This window comes from Bubalus bubalis, chromosome 11, assembly GCF_019923935.1.
Source record: "Bubalus bubalis isolate 160015118507 breed Murrah chromosome 11, NDDB_SH_1, whole genome shotgun sequence".
NCBI lineage: Eukaryota > Metazoa > Chordata > Mammalia > Artiodactyla > Bovidae > Bubalus > Bubalus bubalis.
Window position 1 is genome coordinate 24,543,910 of NC_059167.1, and position 12,332 is coordinate 24,556,241.

The following is a 12,332-nucleotide window of genomic DNA, read 5'->3' on the forward strand; positions in this document are numbered from 1 at the left end:
ACCTATTCATTGATGGTTTTGCTGCCTTACTTGTGCTTGGGGAATTTATATGTCCTTTGATAGGATATGCCTCAGAGGGTATGTTCTTTTACTGGGCCAAGTTTTTCCACAGTGGGAAGGTATTTCAAAGTACCAAATCAAAATATATTTAGAAATCTATATTCAGAAAAAAATTAAAGCTATTAATAAAAAGCATTTAAGCATAAAAACATTTGCTTTTTCCTAATCTTAAATAACCATATTATTTTTTCAGTTAAAATCTCATCTTTATATTAAGCTTCCTTGGTGGTTCAGCCTGGATCTGCCTGCAATCCAGGAGACACAGGTGTGATCCTGGGGTCGGGATGATCCCCTGGAGAAGGAAATGGCAATCTACTCCAGTATTTTTGCCTGGGAAGTCTCATGGACAGAAGAGCCTGGTGGGCTACAGTCCACGGGGTTGCTAAGAGTCAGACAAGACTTAGCAACTAAACAATAAAAACTTAATTAAAAAGTCACCATTTTATGCTCTTATTAAACACCTGTAATATGCAAAATATCCATTCTAAAGGAGATCAGTCCTGGATGTTCATTGGAAGGACTGATGCTAAAGCTGAAACTCCAATAGTTTGGCCACCTCATGTGAAGAGTTGACTCGTTGGAAAAGACTTTTTGATGCTGGGAGGGATTGGGGGTAGGAGGAGAAGGGGACGACAGAGGATGAGATGGCTGGAAGGCATCACTGACTTGATGGACATGAGTCTGAGTTAATTCCAGGAGTTGGTGATGGACAGGGAGGCCTGGTGTGCTGCAATTCATGGGGTCACAAAGAGTTGGACACGACTGAGCGACTGAACTGAACTGAACTGAATATGCAAAACGCTATGGTCCTAAATATTCTAACACAAACCAGGAACTATGAAATTTGAAGACAGGCTTTCTGTAAATAAAATAAGAGCTTTCTACAGATGGTCTTAAGTTTTCTTTTCAGTTACTAATCATCATGAGAAATAGGACATCTAAAAAGGCTTTTACATTCTACCCTTCTTTTAAGATTGATCTTAATTTTGACCAGAGGGCATCCAGTTGGGGAATGAGAAAAGAATTTAACTTGTAAGAAATATTTTCTTTTAGAACATTTGTGCAAAATCTCTATAATGAGATTATTACATGCCGGGAGCCAGCAGGGGAGATCCCACCCATGACAAGGTCATATGGGAGAGGCCTGTGGGGCAAGGCGAATCAGGACTCGAGGGACCCCCTGGACCTGCTTGAGCATCTACCCCAAAACCAGAATCTGTTTGTTTTACTATTTTACAACTTTCACCAACTCCTATGAAATTAACGGGGGGTTATCCCTGACCACTTTTCTCTGAAGGAAATCAACTTAGAGCTCTAGTTAATAAGCCTCCTGGGCACAATAGGAGTGTTTCAATCCAAACCCCTCAGACGGCTTTCTAACTTGCCTGACAGGTTTATCTGGACTCCCACAGCTATGCATATGATTGTTTACAGCCTCTCAACCGCGAGAGGCATGGGAAGCTTAAGATATTCAAATAATACAGAGCCTTTTGAGGAGTTAAGAATTATTAGAATAGAACTGGTGAAGGATTTCATTGTTGAGCCAATGCTTGCTGCCAAGTTTCCATATCCCTTACCCACTGCATCCCTGGGAGTATATTAATTAATATAGTTGGTATATAGAAAAAATAAGTAGTGGCCTTGGTGTTAACAACTTTAGACCCTTGAGGTAATAAATTCTTTCCTTGCTACAGTCCACTGCACCTTTGCCCTATAGGAATGCAACTTTATCTAGTGCTTTCGGAGTGTAGCACCAAACTAGAAAAATTACGTTTAGAGAAAATAAGTTTTCTGGTTAACTAACCTTTATCAGAACAAAGAGTCATAAAATGTTAACAGGCCTCCTGGCCAGAAGATGATGTAAATCACCTAAAGCCTTTGTATACGATAAGTTTGCAGAAAAGAAAGCCTGGTCTCGATACGGGTCAAGGACTGCTGACTTTGCATGACTCTGCACCCCCTATTATCCTCTATGTACAACTTAAGGTATAAAAGCTCCTTTTGAAAATAAAGCTACGGACCCGGCTTCATCAGAGCTTGGTCTCCCCGTGTCATTCTTTTTTCCTTTACTCTCCTTTTCTCTCTCTGTTCTTCTTTCAGGATGACTACTTGGAATACAGGGGCTATCTGAGTACACTTTTTTGCCTGGGCTTCTAAGACCCAATTGGGAAGGCGTCCTGCATCTTCACCAGGGAGAGGGTGTCCTGCGTCCTCACCCCACCGAGAGGGCGCCTGCGGCCTCTGTGAACAGAGCAAGTTCCGAGTCAGGAGCTTTATTAGCTTTCTGTGTAAATCAAGGAAGATCAAGCCTCTTTCTCTCCCCTTTTACCTTCCTTATCACCGACGCCATCCTCTTGAGGGAATCCCTGGATCCTACTGGGGCTGGACCCCGGTAATTACCTCTGAATGCACAGTAATAAAACATCTATTATTGTAATATGGTTATGAATAAACCAAAGAAAAATTGATTCCTGAACTTCTAAAATGTTTTTATGCTGCTGATGGAAAATAATTTCTATTTCTTCATAAATACTAAATATTACAAGAAATCTAAAAGCATTCAGAAAGAAATACAAAGTCTTCAGTGGTTTGTATTTTATAGATATCCATATACCTGATATATCTAACCAGTGAACTTTTCAGGTATTGATTTTGATGTTTATGGAATTACATACTATTAAACATACATGAACTGTGGTGCTGAGAAGACTCTTGTGAGTCCCTTGGACTGCAAAGAGATCCAACCAGTCCATCCTAAAGGAGACCAGTCCTGGGTGTTCATTGGAAGGACTGATGCTGAGGCTGAAACTCCAATACTTTGGCCACCACATGAGAAGAGTTGACTTATTGGAAAAGACCTTAATGCTGGGAGGGATTGGGGGTGGGAGGAGAAGGGGACGACAGAGGATAAGATGGCTGGATGGCATCACTGACTTGATGCACATGAGTTTGGGTGAACTCCAGGAGTTGGTGATGGACAGGGAGGCCTGGCGTGCTGCGATTCATGGGGTCACAAAGAGTTGGACATGACTGAGTGACTGAACTGAACTGAACTGAAATATACATGAAGAAGCTTTGCACCAAACAGTTTCTGTATCTGAGGCAACTGACTTTGCTTAATGTTCTCTTTCACTTCACTAGATCTTCTGTTACGCATGTATTGTGTTAGTGCTTGTCAGCAAGACAAGAAATACTTGATGTAGGAGACAAGGGGAGAAAAAGAGAAAAAGGGTTTCAGAGACTGGTTATTAGCACCTGCTATTGTCATTGCTGGTATTCAAAACTGAAGGAGTGAAACTTCCTCCACAGAATGCTTGCATAAGGAAGCTACATTTTCCTTTGCAAGGTATTGAATATAATCTACTGTTCTTCGAGAGAGAAAGGAAAAATAAGAAAAAGAAAAATTATATGACAACTTGCTTGTTAGGAGATGTTGCCTACAAAAAGTCTCCTGATTGCAAAGACATTTAGATCTTCTTATTAAATATAAAAAGAACTTGAAGTCCAATAAAGGTATGACAGAAATATTGCCTTTTCAGGTTAACCTTTACCAAAGAAATATATTATACAACTTTATTTCCAGTTGAAGCTTTCTCAAAATAAAAACAGAATTTCAGATGTCACAAGAAAAAAGTATATTTATTACTAATAAAACAATCTGAATAAAATGATTTAGTCATATTTTCCTTTATTCCAGATCTTACACTTTAAAATATCTATTTTTTTCACTAAATATATTTTTCAGAATGAATACAAGTAAAGCAGAATCTTTTAAAATTGTTCATCATTGTTAAAAAAAAAAAAGTTAAATCTGGATGTTATTTCTATTTTACTGCTTTTCTCCTGACATGTGAAACTTTGATATTCCCATAGCCGTATTGTCAAAATAAATAACTTTAGTAGGACATCAGGTGTTGGGAGAAAAAACAGGTTACTAAAACTTATCTTAAATGTAGCACTTTAAAGAGATTACTTTAAAGGAATCACTGAAGTACTGACCAATAGGAAAGAAAGTAATTGCTCTCAAGTTTGAAGGCACATATCAAGTTAGGAAGGACAAATAAATTCCAAGTTCAAATGACTAATCAAATCCATAAAGAAAACCATGAATATCAACTGAAATTCCTGACACCCAGAATTCAAGTGAGCTTTAGTTGACAGTGAGAATAAATTAAATTAACAAACATTTTCTGTGTTAGTATATAGTTGTATCTTGGAATGTGTGGGGGTAATGCCTCATTGTTCTTGCAATTAATTCAAGAACAACCTCTTGAACACTAATTATCTATTTATCTAGTCATTCTCTATTCTTTCACTATAAAACCAATAAACTTGGTTTGAGGTAACCCTGTATATTAACAGCTACCAAATCACTAATCTATCACTGAAGGCCCTAGGTTTTAAAATTAAAGAGATTCTTATTGGCATTTAAACTATTACCAGAATCCTTTAGATGTGACAAGATATTAAATAGAGACATTCTTAATCCTGAATCAATAATGCTTGTAAGAGGCAAAAGCATTCCCTCATAAGCAATCACTCTGACTTTGAACATTTTCCCTGAATAATTAGAAGAAAATAACAAAAATTTGTGGATGATATTAGAAGTGCATGTTTTGCCAAATGCCTTTTTCCCTCTTTTGGAAAGTAAGTTCCTTGAGAGCAAGGATTTTGTGTTACAGACACCTAACTGGCACAGAGTTAAGCCTTTTTCAATAGATTCTGAGAGAATTGTTAGATGTACTGAATTAATTTCTCTTTTATTCATATAAAATAGTACAGTTTACACACCACCCTTGAGAGAACTGAGACAACAGCCACTCAAATCATTTTCTGTGTTTGATAATTTAGATGAGGAATCTTGGCTAAAATCACCCAAAATTTATTGAGTTAACAAGGGAAAACATTATCACTTAAAGGACTGAAAGTATTTTTTCTTAAACACATTATTAGCGCATTTTTAACTACTCTAGTTTTAAACCCCTTGATGACAAAGAACAATCCTTTCCAATCTTTGTAACTCCATTAAGGTCTAAGACACTATGATGCAGAGTTCAATTTAGGTAGAAAGCTAGGTATTCAAATTGAAGACCAATAAATTGAAATGAAATTAAAAGACGTTTGCTCCGTGGAAGAAAAGCTATGACAAATCTAGACAGCATATCAAGAAGCATAGACATTACTCTGCCAACAAAGGTCTGTCTAGTTGTCTATGGTTTTTCCAGTAGTCATATTTGGATGTTAGAGCTGGATGTAAAGAAACTGAGTGCTAAAGAATTAATTGATGCTTTTGAACTGTAGTCTTGGAGAAGACTCTTGAGATTCCCTTGGACTGCAAGGAGATCCAACCAGTCCATCCTAAAGGAAATCAGTCCTCAATATTCATTGGAAGGACTGATGCTGAAGCTGAAGCACCAATATTTTGGCCACCTGATACGAAGAACTGACTCATTTGAAAAGACCCTGATGCTAGGAAAGACTGAAGGCAGGAGGAGAAGGGGATGACAGAGGATGAGATGGCTGCATGGCATCACCGACTTGATGGACGTGAGTTTGAGCAAGCTCTGGGAGTTGGTGATGGACAGGCAAGCCTGGCATGCTGCACTCCATGCGGACACAAAGAACTGGACATGACTGAGTGGCTGAATGGAACTGAATTCCTGTTCCTATTACTGGTTCCTATAAATATAACCTGGATGCCTCATCTCAGTTCCATTAACTTTAAACCTTGCCTTTCAAACACTTATCTCTTCTCTTCTTTTAAGTCTTCATTATTTCATTTCAAATATTTTTTAAGTTCAACCTTCTCCAGAATCACTTTTGCTTTCCTCAAACCTCCAACATTTGTGTTATTTCAATTTTTTCTCCCTTTTATTCTTACAATAGAGGGTCTTCTAAATCTCACTTGGTCTTCTATGGCCTTTCTAAAAGTTTATAATTTCTTCTACTCCTAATAAAGTATCTTGGACTTGTTATCATACTAATGTTGTATCATGTAAATGATGTAGTTTCCCTGATGTCTTTGCTACTAATTTAATTTCTTCTTAGACAAAAGTATTAAATACTACTGAATTCACTTCTAAGTAAATACCCAAAAGGATGGAAAGAAAAAAGGTACTTGCACAACAATGTTCATAGCAGTATTAATAGTCAAAAGATGAAAACAACTCAAGTATCCCTCGGCAGATGAAGAGATAAACTATTGTATATATACACAATGGAATATTCTTTAAAAATGAATGAATGTGTGATATATGCTACAACATGAATGAACCTGAAAATATTATGCTAAGTGAAATAAGTCATATAGAGAAAGAGAAAAATTTTATGATTCCACTTTTATGAGGTACCTAGAATGTGCAAATTCAGAGACAGAAAGTAAAATAGAGGTTACCAGGGTTGTGGAAAGAAGGAATGTTTAATGTACAGAGTTTCTATCTGGGATTTTGAAAAAGTTCTAGAAATCTATAGTGGTGATGGCTATACAGAAGAGTGAAAGTATTTAATGCCACTGAATTGTACACTTAAAAATGATTAAAATAGTAAATTTTATGTTGTGCGTATTTTATACATTAAAAAAATTACCTTTATTACTAAATTACCTTTATTACTAAATTACTAAATAAATTACTAAATAAATTACCTTTATTACTAAAAGAAAAGAAAAAGGAGAAAAGAACCAACTATGCATACCTTTTTCTCTATTCCCTGTTTATCACTCTCTTTTTAGCTTTCCCCTATTCCTTTTCCCTCTCATTTTTTGAAAATAAAATAAAATTTAATATGGATACTCAGCATTTTCTGCACTTCATGCACAGTGATGTGGATACAGATGTACATAGAACACTTCAAGTCTACATACACACACATGCACGCATGTAAACACTCCCCAGTTTAATCTCCTTAGATTCCTGAAGCTGAAAATTTCACAATTCTTCCCTACTTCTTGTCTGATCTTGTCATTCATTTAAATATAAAGGAATAAGACAATAAGCTTTACATGCAGATAATTTTTATTTCAATTTTTTCTAGATGCCAAATACTAATATCAATTTAAAAGTTTACCTACACACAAGAAAAAATAATCTAAAATTTAGGAGGAAAAGATAAATACATCAAAAGGTTCTCTAAATGATAGTACATAAATTATGGAGTGGCAGAGAAATGATATTCTCAGGAAAAAATGGAGCAGAGTGGAAAGTTACTTTAATCTTACCTACAGAGAACTATAAGACAATTAAATTTATTATTTTTAGAGATGATACTTGAAAGTTTCAAAAAATCATTCTGGTCTTAACTAGAAAGGATAAAAGTAATAGGAGCAATTTATCCTCATGAAGCCCTGAAAAAATCAGGGAAAACAAATTAGAAAACAAATTTAATATATGGAAAATTACTGATAGATCCCACATACAAGGAACAAAAAGCACATAGTATGTGATATGAAAAGGCAACTGAAACAAAGATGATAAATGATTTAGAAAGAAAAATATATTCCTAAATAGAAGGAAGAATGTAGAGTTGTATAAAAAAGCAGAAAGGATGGTGGCAGTGAATTTAAGTCAGTTTAGGAGTAAATTGGACTGGACTTTAATAGTAAAGGATTTTACATTGCTAAGATATGTTTGGACAATAAGTAGGCAACACTTCTCTTGGAAATAAAATCTGATTAGGATTACAAGACAACAGATGAACACCACCAGAGATTTAGCACAGAAGTATAAAGGAGGCAATATGGACCAAACAGCAAGTTGCAAGGCTGAGTACATAGGCGATAAATGCAATGTCTCAAGTCAACTAACTGGGCAGCCATGTGCAGCAAATAGGTAGAGAAGAACAGTAGTCAAGCATATTCAGTCAGCAGTCCAACTTAGTGGCTCAAGGCAAGTGGAGATAGGTAACAGAAGTGTTAAACAATCTGAACCTACTTATAATATTACAGGCATAGACTGGGTAGGGCAAGATCAGGCAGACAGACAGCACAGCACTTGGAAGGCCACAGTAGAGGAGAATGGTAGGAGAGCAGATAAACAATGTTGGGCAGTCTAAAAATGCTAAAATAGCAGATGAATATGTAGTATCAGGCCATTTGCTGATGGACAAAGCACCAGTGAGTGAAGAACGCAAATCATTCAGCAGATAAGTAATGGGGGCAAAAAGTAGAGACAAAAAATCAAAGGCAGTCCAACAGGAAGACAGAACAGCAGAGAAGCGATGACAGATCATCAGAAGCAGTTGGGTAGGGTAGTGAAAAGCTGTCAGCAGGGGAACAAAACACCATTCAGGAAAAGATGAGATTAAGAGTGAAGCAGTCTCCTGAATGGAGTGTCTTCCATCTAGGAAAGAGTCATCAATAAGCTGCACATGAGAATCCACAAGAGAAATAGCACATAAATGGAGAGAGCAGATGGATCTGAACTCTATTGCCCAGGGGTACGAAATGACCCTAGAACATAGATACATAACAATCCACAAGGAAATTAAACAAATGGGATAAATGGGTCCAAGCATTTTTTATGATGATAAAATAAATCAAAACACTAAAAATTATTAATCTGGAAATGGTCAGCTGGGATTGAAGTCTTCGCTTACCCCTTTCTGGAGCCCACAAAATGGGAATGTTGGGAATTTCTGCAGCAGAAAAACAGAAGAGAAAAGGGATTTCTGACTCCCAGTTTGAGGAAAGCAGGTCAAATTTAGGGCTGTGCAAACTGGTTCCGGGAAATAGGAATCAGTCTGAACCTTCTCCCTTCCTCAGAACTAAGCCACTCCTGAGGTTTGGGAAAGGTTTAGGAAGCCCTTACCCCATCAATCCCCACAACCTCCCCTTTCACACTTACCTCCAGTGCAAACAGTTTCCAGCAAGGAGGTACTTAGGAAAATTCACTCTCATCTTTACACCATGGCAAAATTTCAGGATGGCCAACTAACAGTCCTTCCTGTATAGGCCAAGTTCCTGTTCAGTGGGATCCCTTCCACCCTTTGTGAGTGAGCAGAGGGGACAGGTTACTAGAAACTACCTACCTCTTTTAAAGTGGTAGAGAAAGGAGGCAGGGGTAGTAATAAAATAAATAGTAGTATTAGTAAATACCTTGATGATCTCATCAGTTGTGATGAATTTTAATTCCATTAAGATGCTGATGACTCTAAAGAAAATAGTATCTCTAGCTCAGATTTCTCTCAACTCCAGATGCACGTATCTAACTGCCAGCTTAACATCTCCCTTTGGATATCTAAAGGCAGTTAGAAATTTCTATGACCAAAGTAAAACTCCTGATCTTCCTCCTCAAACCCACTCTTTCCACAGTCTTCTCCATTTCAGTAAATGGCAAGTCCATTCTTCTAACTGCCCAAGTCAAAGTCTTGGTATCTACATGGTAGGCACTCAACACATTTGATTCTAACAAGTGTTCATTTCTATAGGGCAACTCCTTTTTCTTATTAAATTCTCAGAAAATTCTTCTGAAATGTTCTGACTTAAATTCTCTGTACTCTTACATACTATAAGCTTTTGAATAACAGAGCACAGGCGTGTACACAGTAGGTAGGAATGTTCTAAAATAGAGGTTGGCTAACCATAGCCAATGCGACAAATCTTGTCTGCCACTTGTTTTTTGCATGCCCTGCATCTAATGTTAATCTTCAAATGTTTAGATGATTTAAAAAAACTCAAAAGAAGAGCAATACTTCATGATACGTGAAAATTATGAGAAAGCCAATTTTAGCATCCATAAATAAAGTTTTATTGGGGGCAGAGCAGGGCCCATTTATTGATATCATCATATAGCAGCTTCTGTGACAGGCTAGCATAGTTAAGTAGTTATGATAGAGACTATAAAGCCCACAAAGCCTAAACTATTTATTATCTCTAAATATTTACTTCCTCTAGAGAATAAGTTTGCTGATCCCTCTTCTAAGGTATCTTATATTTAGAAGGCAAACAGTAACAACTGAAGTTTGAACAAAGTGAAACTAGAGCATTATTTTTAATATTGCTGCTACTATTGCACAAGATACACCCATGAGGGAAGGTGCATTTATATTCGGATTGGCTTTCAGTATTATATAAAAGCTGATCTCTCATTCCTCTAATTATTAATATTTAATACTGATGGTGATATTCATTCATCACCCCACAGAGCAGTCCAATCTTAAGGGACAGGATACAGTATAGGTAAGCCTTGAAAAATACTAAAAAGGAAATATATGAGAAAGGGAAGTAAATAGGACCCACAAATAGAACTCATATCAAAGCATGCATATCCCATAATTAGCCAAACCTCTAAATACCATGTTTAACAACAGTGGGGAATTAGTATAATGTGAATCTCTTTGAATCTCATCAATAGGGTTACACTAAAGTGTCGTCTTTTATAATTTAGGTCCCCTATAAATTACAGTGTTGAATCTTTGAGAATGTGAGAAACATTATGATAAGATCGCATTTTTTTATGGCCATGCCACACAGCATGTGGGATCTTAGTTCCCCGAACAAGGATCTAACCCGTGCCCCCTGCATTGGAAGTGGGGAGTCTTAACCACTGGACCACCAGGAAGTCCCATTTTTATACAATATTCAAAACTAAGTTATTTTGTCATTGCTTCAAATTTGCAGAAAAGCATTTAAAAAAATTTTAAAACTATTCAAAATAATCTCCTAATCAAAACTGACCTTTCTTCTCCTCTTATAAAGTTTCACCCTGAGGATTATTACATGCAAGAGTAATATATCATATGCTGCAATCAAACTTACAGGAAAGAATGAAGAGGTGGGGGACAAACACTTAAATTATCCCAATTACATCATCACTATAATACTATCTTCACACATTATAATATATTGCCTCTTATTAATTGGCCCTTCCAGCACAATCAATTGCTTCTTCTGCATTGTTGCCTTTGATATTTGATGTCTGTGTTTCTCTCTCTGAGAAACTGGTAACAGTTCATTCTCAAATGTCATACTTTCAACAACTTTACTGCTTCTGTCTTCTCAGCACCTTTTAAATGAACCTGGATTCTTCCTGTTAATTCTCAGTTTTGTGCCTGTTATTAAGATTTTCTGAAATGGTTACTCCCTCTGTTGGATATTCGCCTGCCAGTCTTTAATAGCAGCCATGGTCTTCCCAAGTTCCAGTATGAGGAAATTATACTCATATAATTACGAGAATAATTGCAAAAATTTATTTTGTTACTTAAATCCATTTTCTTACTCCCTATCAGTTTCCTTTTAGGCATGGCAATAACATGAAGTCACAGATATTCTGCTCTAATTCAGTGATAGAATTCTAAGAAGCTCAGAGGACTTGACAGATGTAAGTCATCATATTACATTTTGTGTGAAAAGCGGCATTAAGTCTGTTTCATGGATGAAGATCTAATAAAGGAAGATGAATTCCCATTCTTGATTTCAGACTATAAGAAAGGAAATTTCTGAAATCTTCATTCCTGAAACTATATCTCTAGATAAATGTACTTTTAGTATTTTATATTAATATTTGCAAAATATTTAATGATGTTTTCTTGTCAGTGTCTTAGCATATATTTTACAGAACTATCCTAGTATGCCAGCATCTGTTCATTTTATGGGAGTAGATTGCAAAATGGTGAGTTGGAACACTGATGTCAAGGTTTTATTTCTCTGATAAATTCAAGGTAAAAATAAACATTTAGCTTGTCATCTCTGCTGCTTTTTCCTTTCCCACAACTATTCTATTGTATACCTTAGGTCCTATCTTGCTCGATTTTTTCCCCAGAGAAAAATTCTTTCAGTACTTCCTCAACCATTATCTTCTTCCTTTGTAAGCTAAAGTTCTTTCTATTTAGATTATTGGTAATAACAGGAAATATTTGTGTAGTAAACAAACGTTGCTTTTGGTGTTTTACTTACATTAACCCACATAATATAACTACCCTATGAGGTAGGTACTCTTATTTTCTCCATTTTACACATAAGAAAACTGAGTAAAGCAAGTTGTGAAAGGTTACACGCTAGTAAGAGGTGAATCTAAGATTCAAATTCAAGTAGTCTGAGCTCTTAACCACTATGTTATGCTGACTCACAGTTATGTGAGCTATGCTACTTTTCTAGTAAAAGCTTTAATTAGACATAGAATTTACCATAAAAAGTATATTTGTACTCGTATGCTTACTGATATGATTGATCTCTTTTCCCCATCAGGACCCCCCCTAAAAGCTGAGAACGTTCTGATGCAGAGTAAGCATGCAATTAAGAAATGTACTTAAGGGGAAAATGAAGATAGGATTTCATT

General features: G+C 36.3%; 1 protein-coding gene across 13 annotated transcripts in view; it reads right to left on the reverse strand.

Annotated features, from left to right (window-relative positions):
- GPHN (gephyrin) overlaps positions 1-12,332 on the reverse strand; it is a 524,697-nt gene that overhangs the window by 270,776 nt on the left and 241,589 nt on the right. For 7 of the 13 annotated variants that reach the window (XM_044924834.2, XM_044924839.2, XM_025295335.3 and 4 more), the window contains exon 5: positions 8,653-8,691. The exons of the other annotated variants lie outside the window; for them this stretch is intronic. In XM_044924834.2, coding sequence (XP_044780769.1) covers positions 8,653-8,691 — 39 coding nt within the window. The remainder of the gene's footprint in view (positions 1-8,652; positions 8,692-12,332) is intronic. 13 annotated transcript variants of the gene reach the window in all.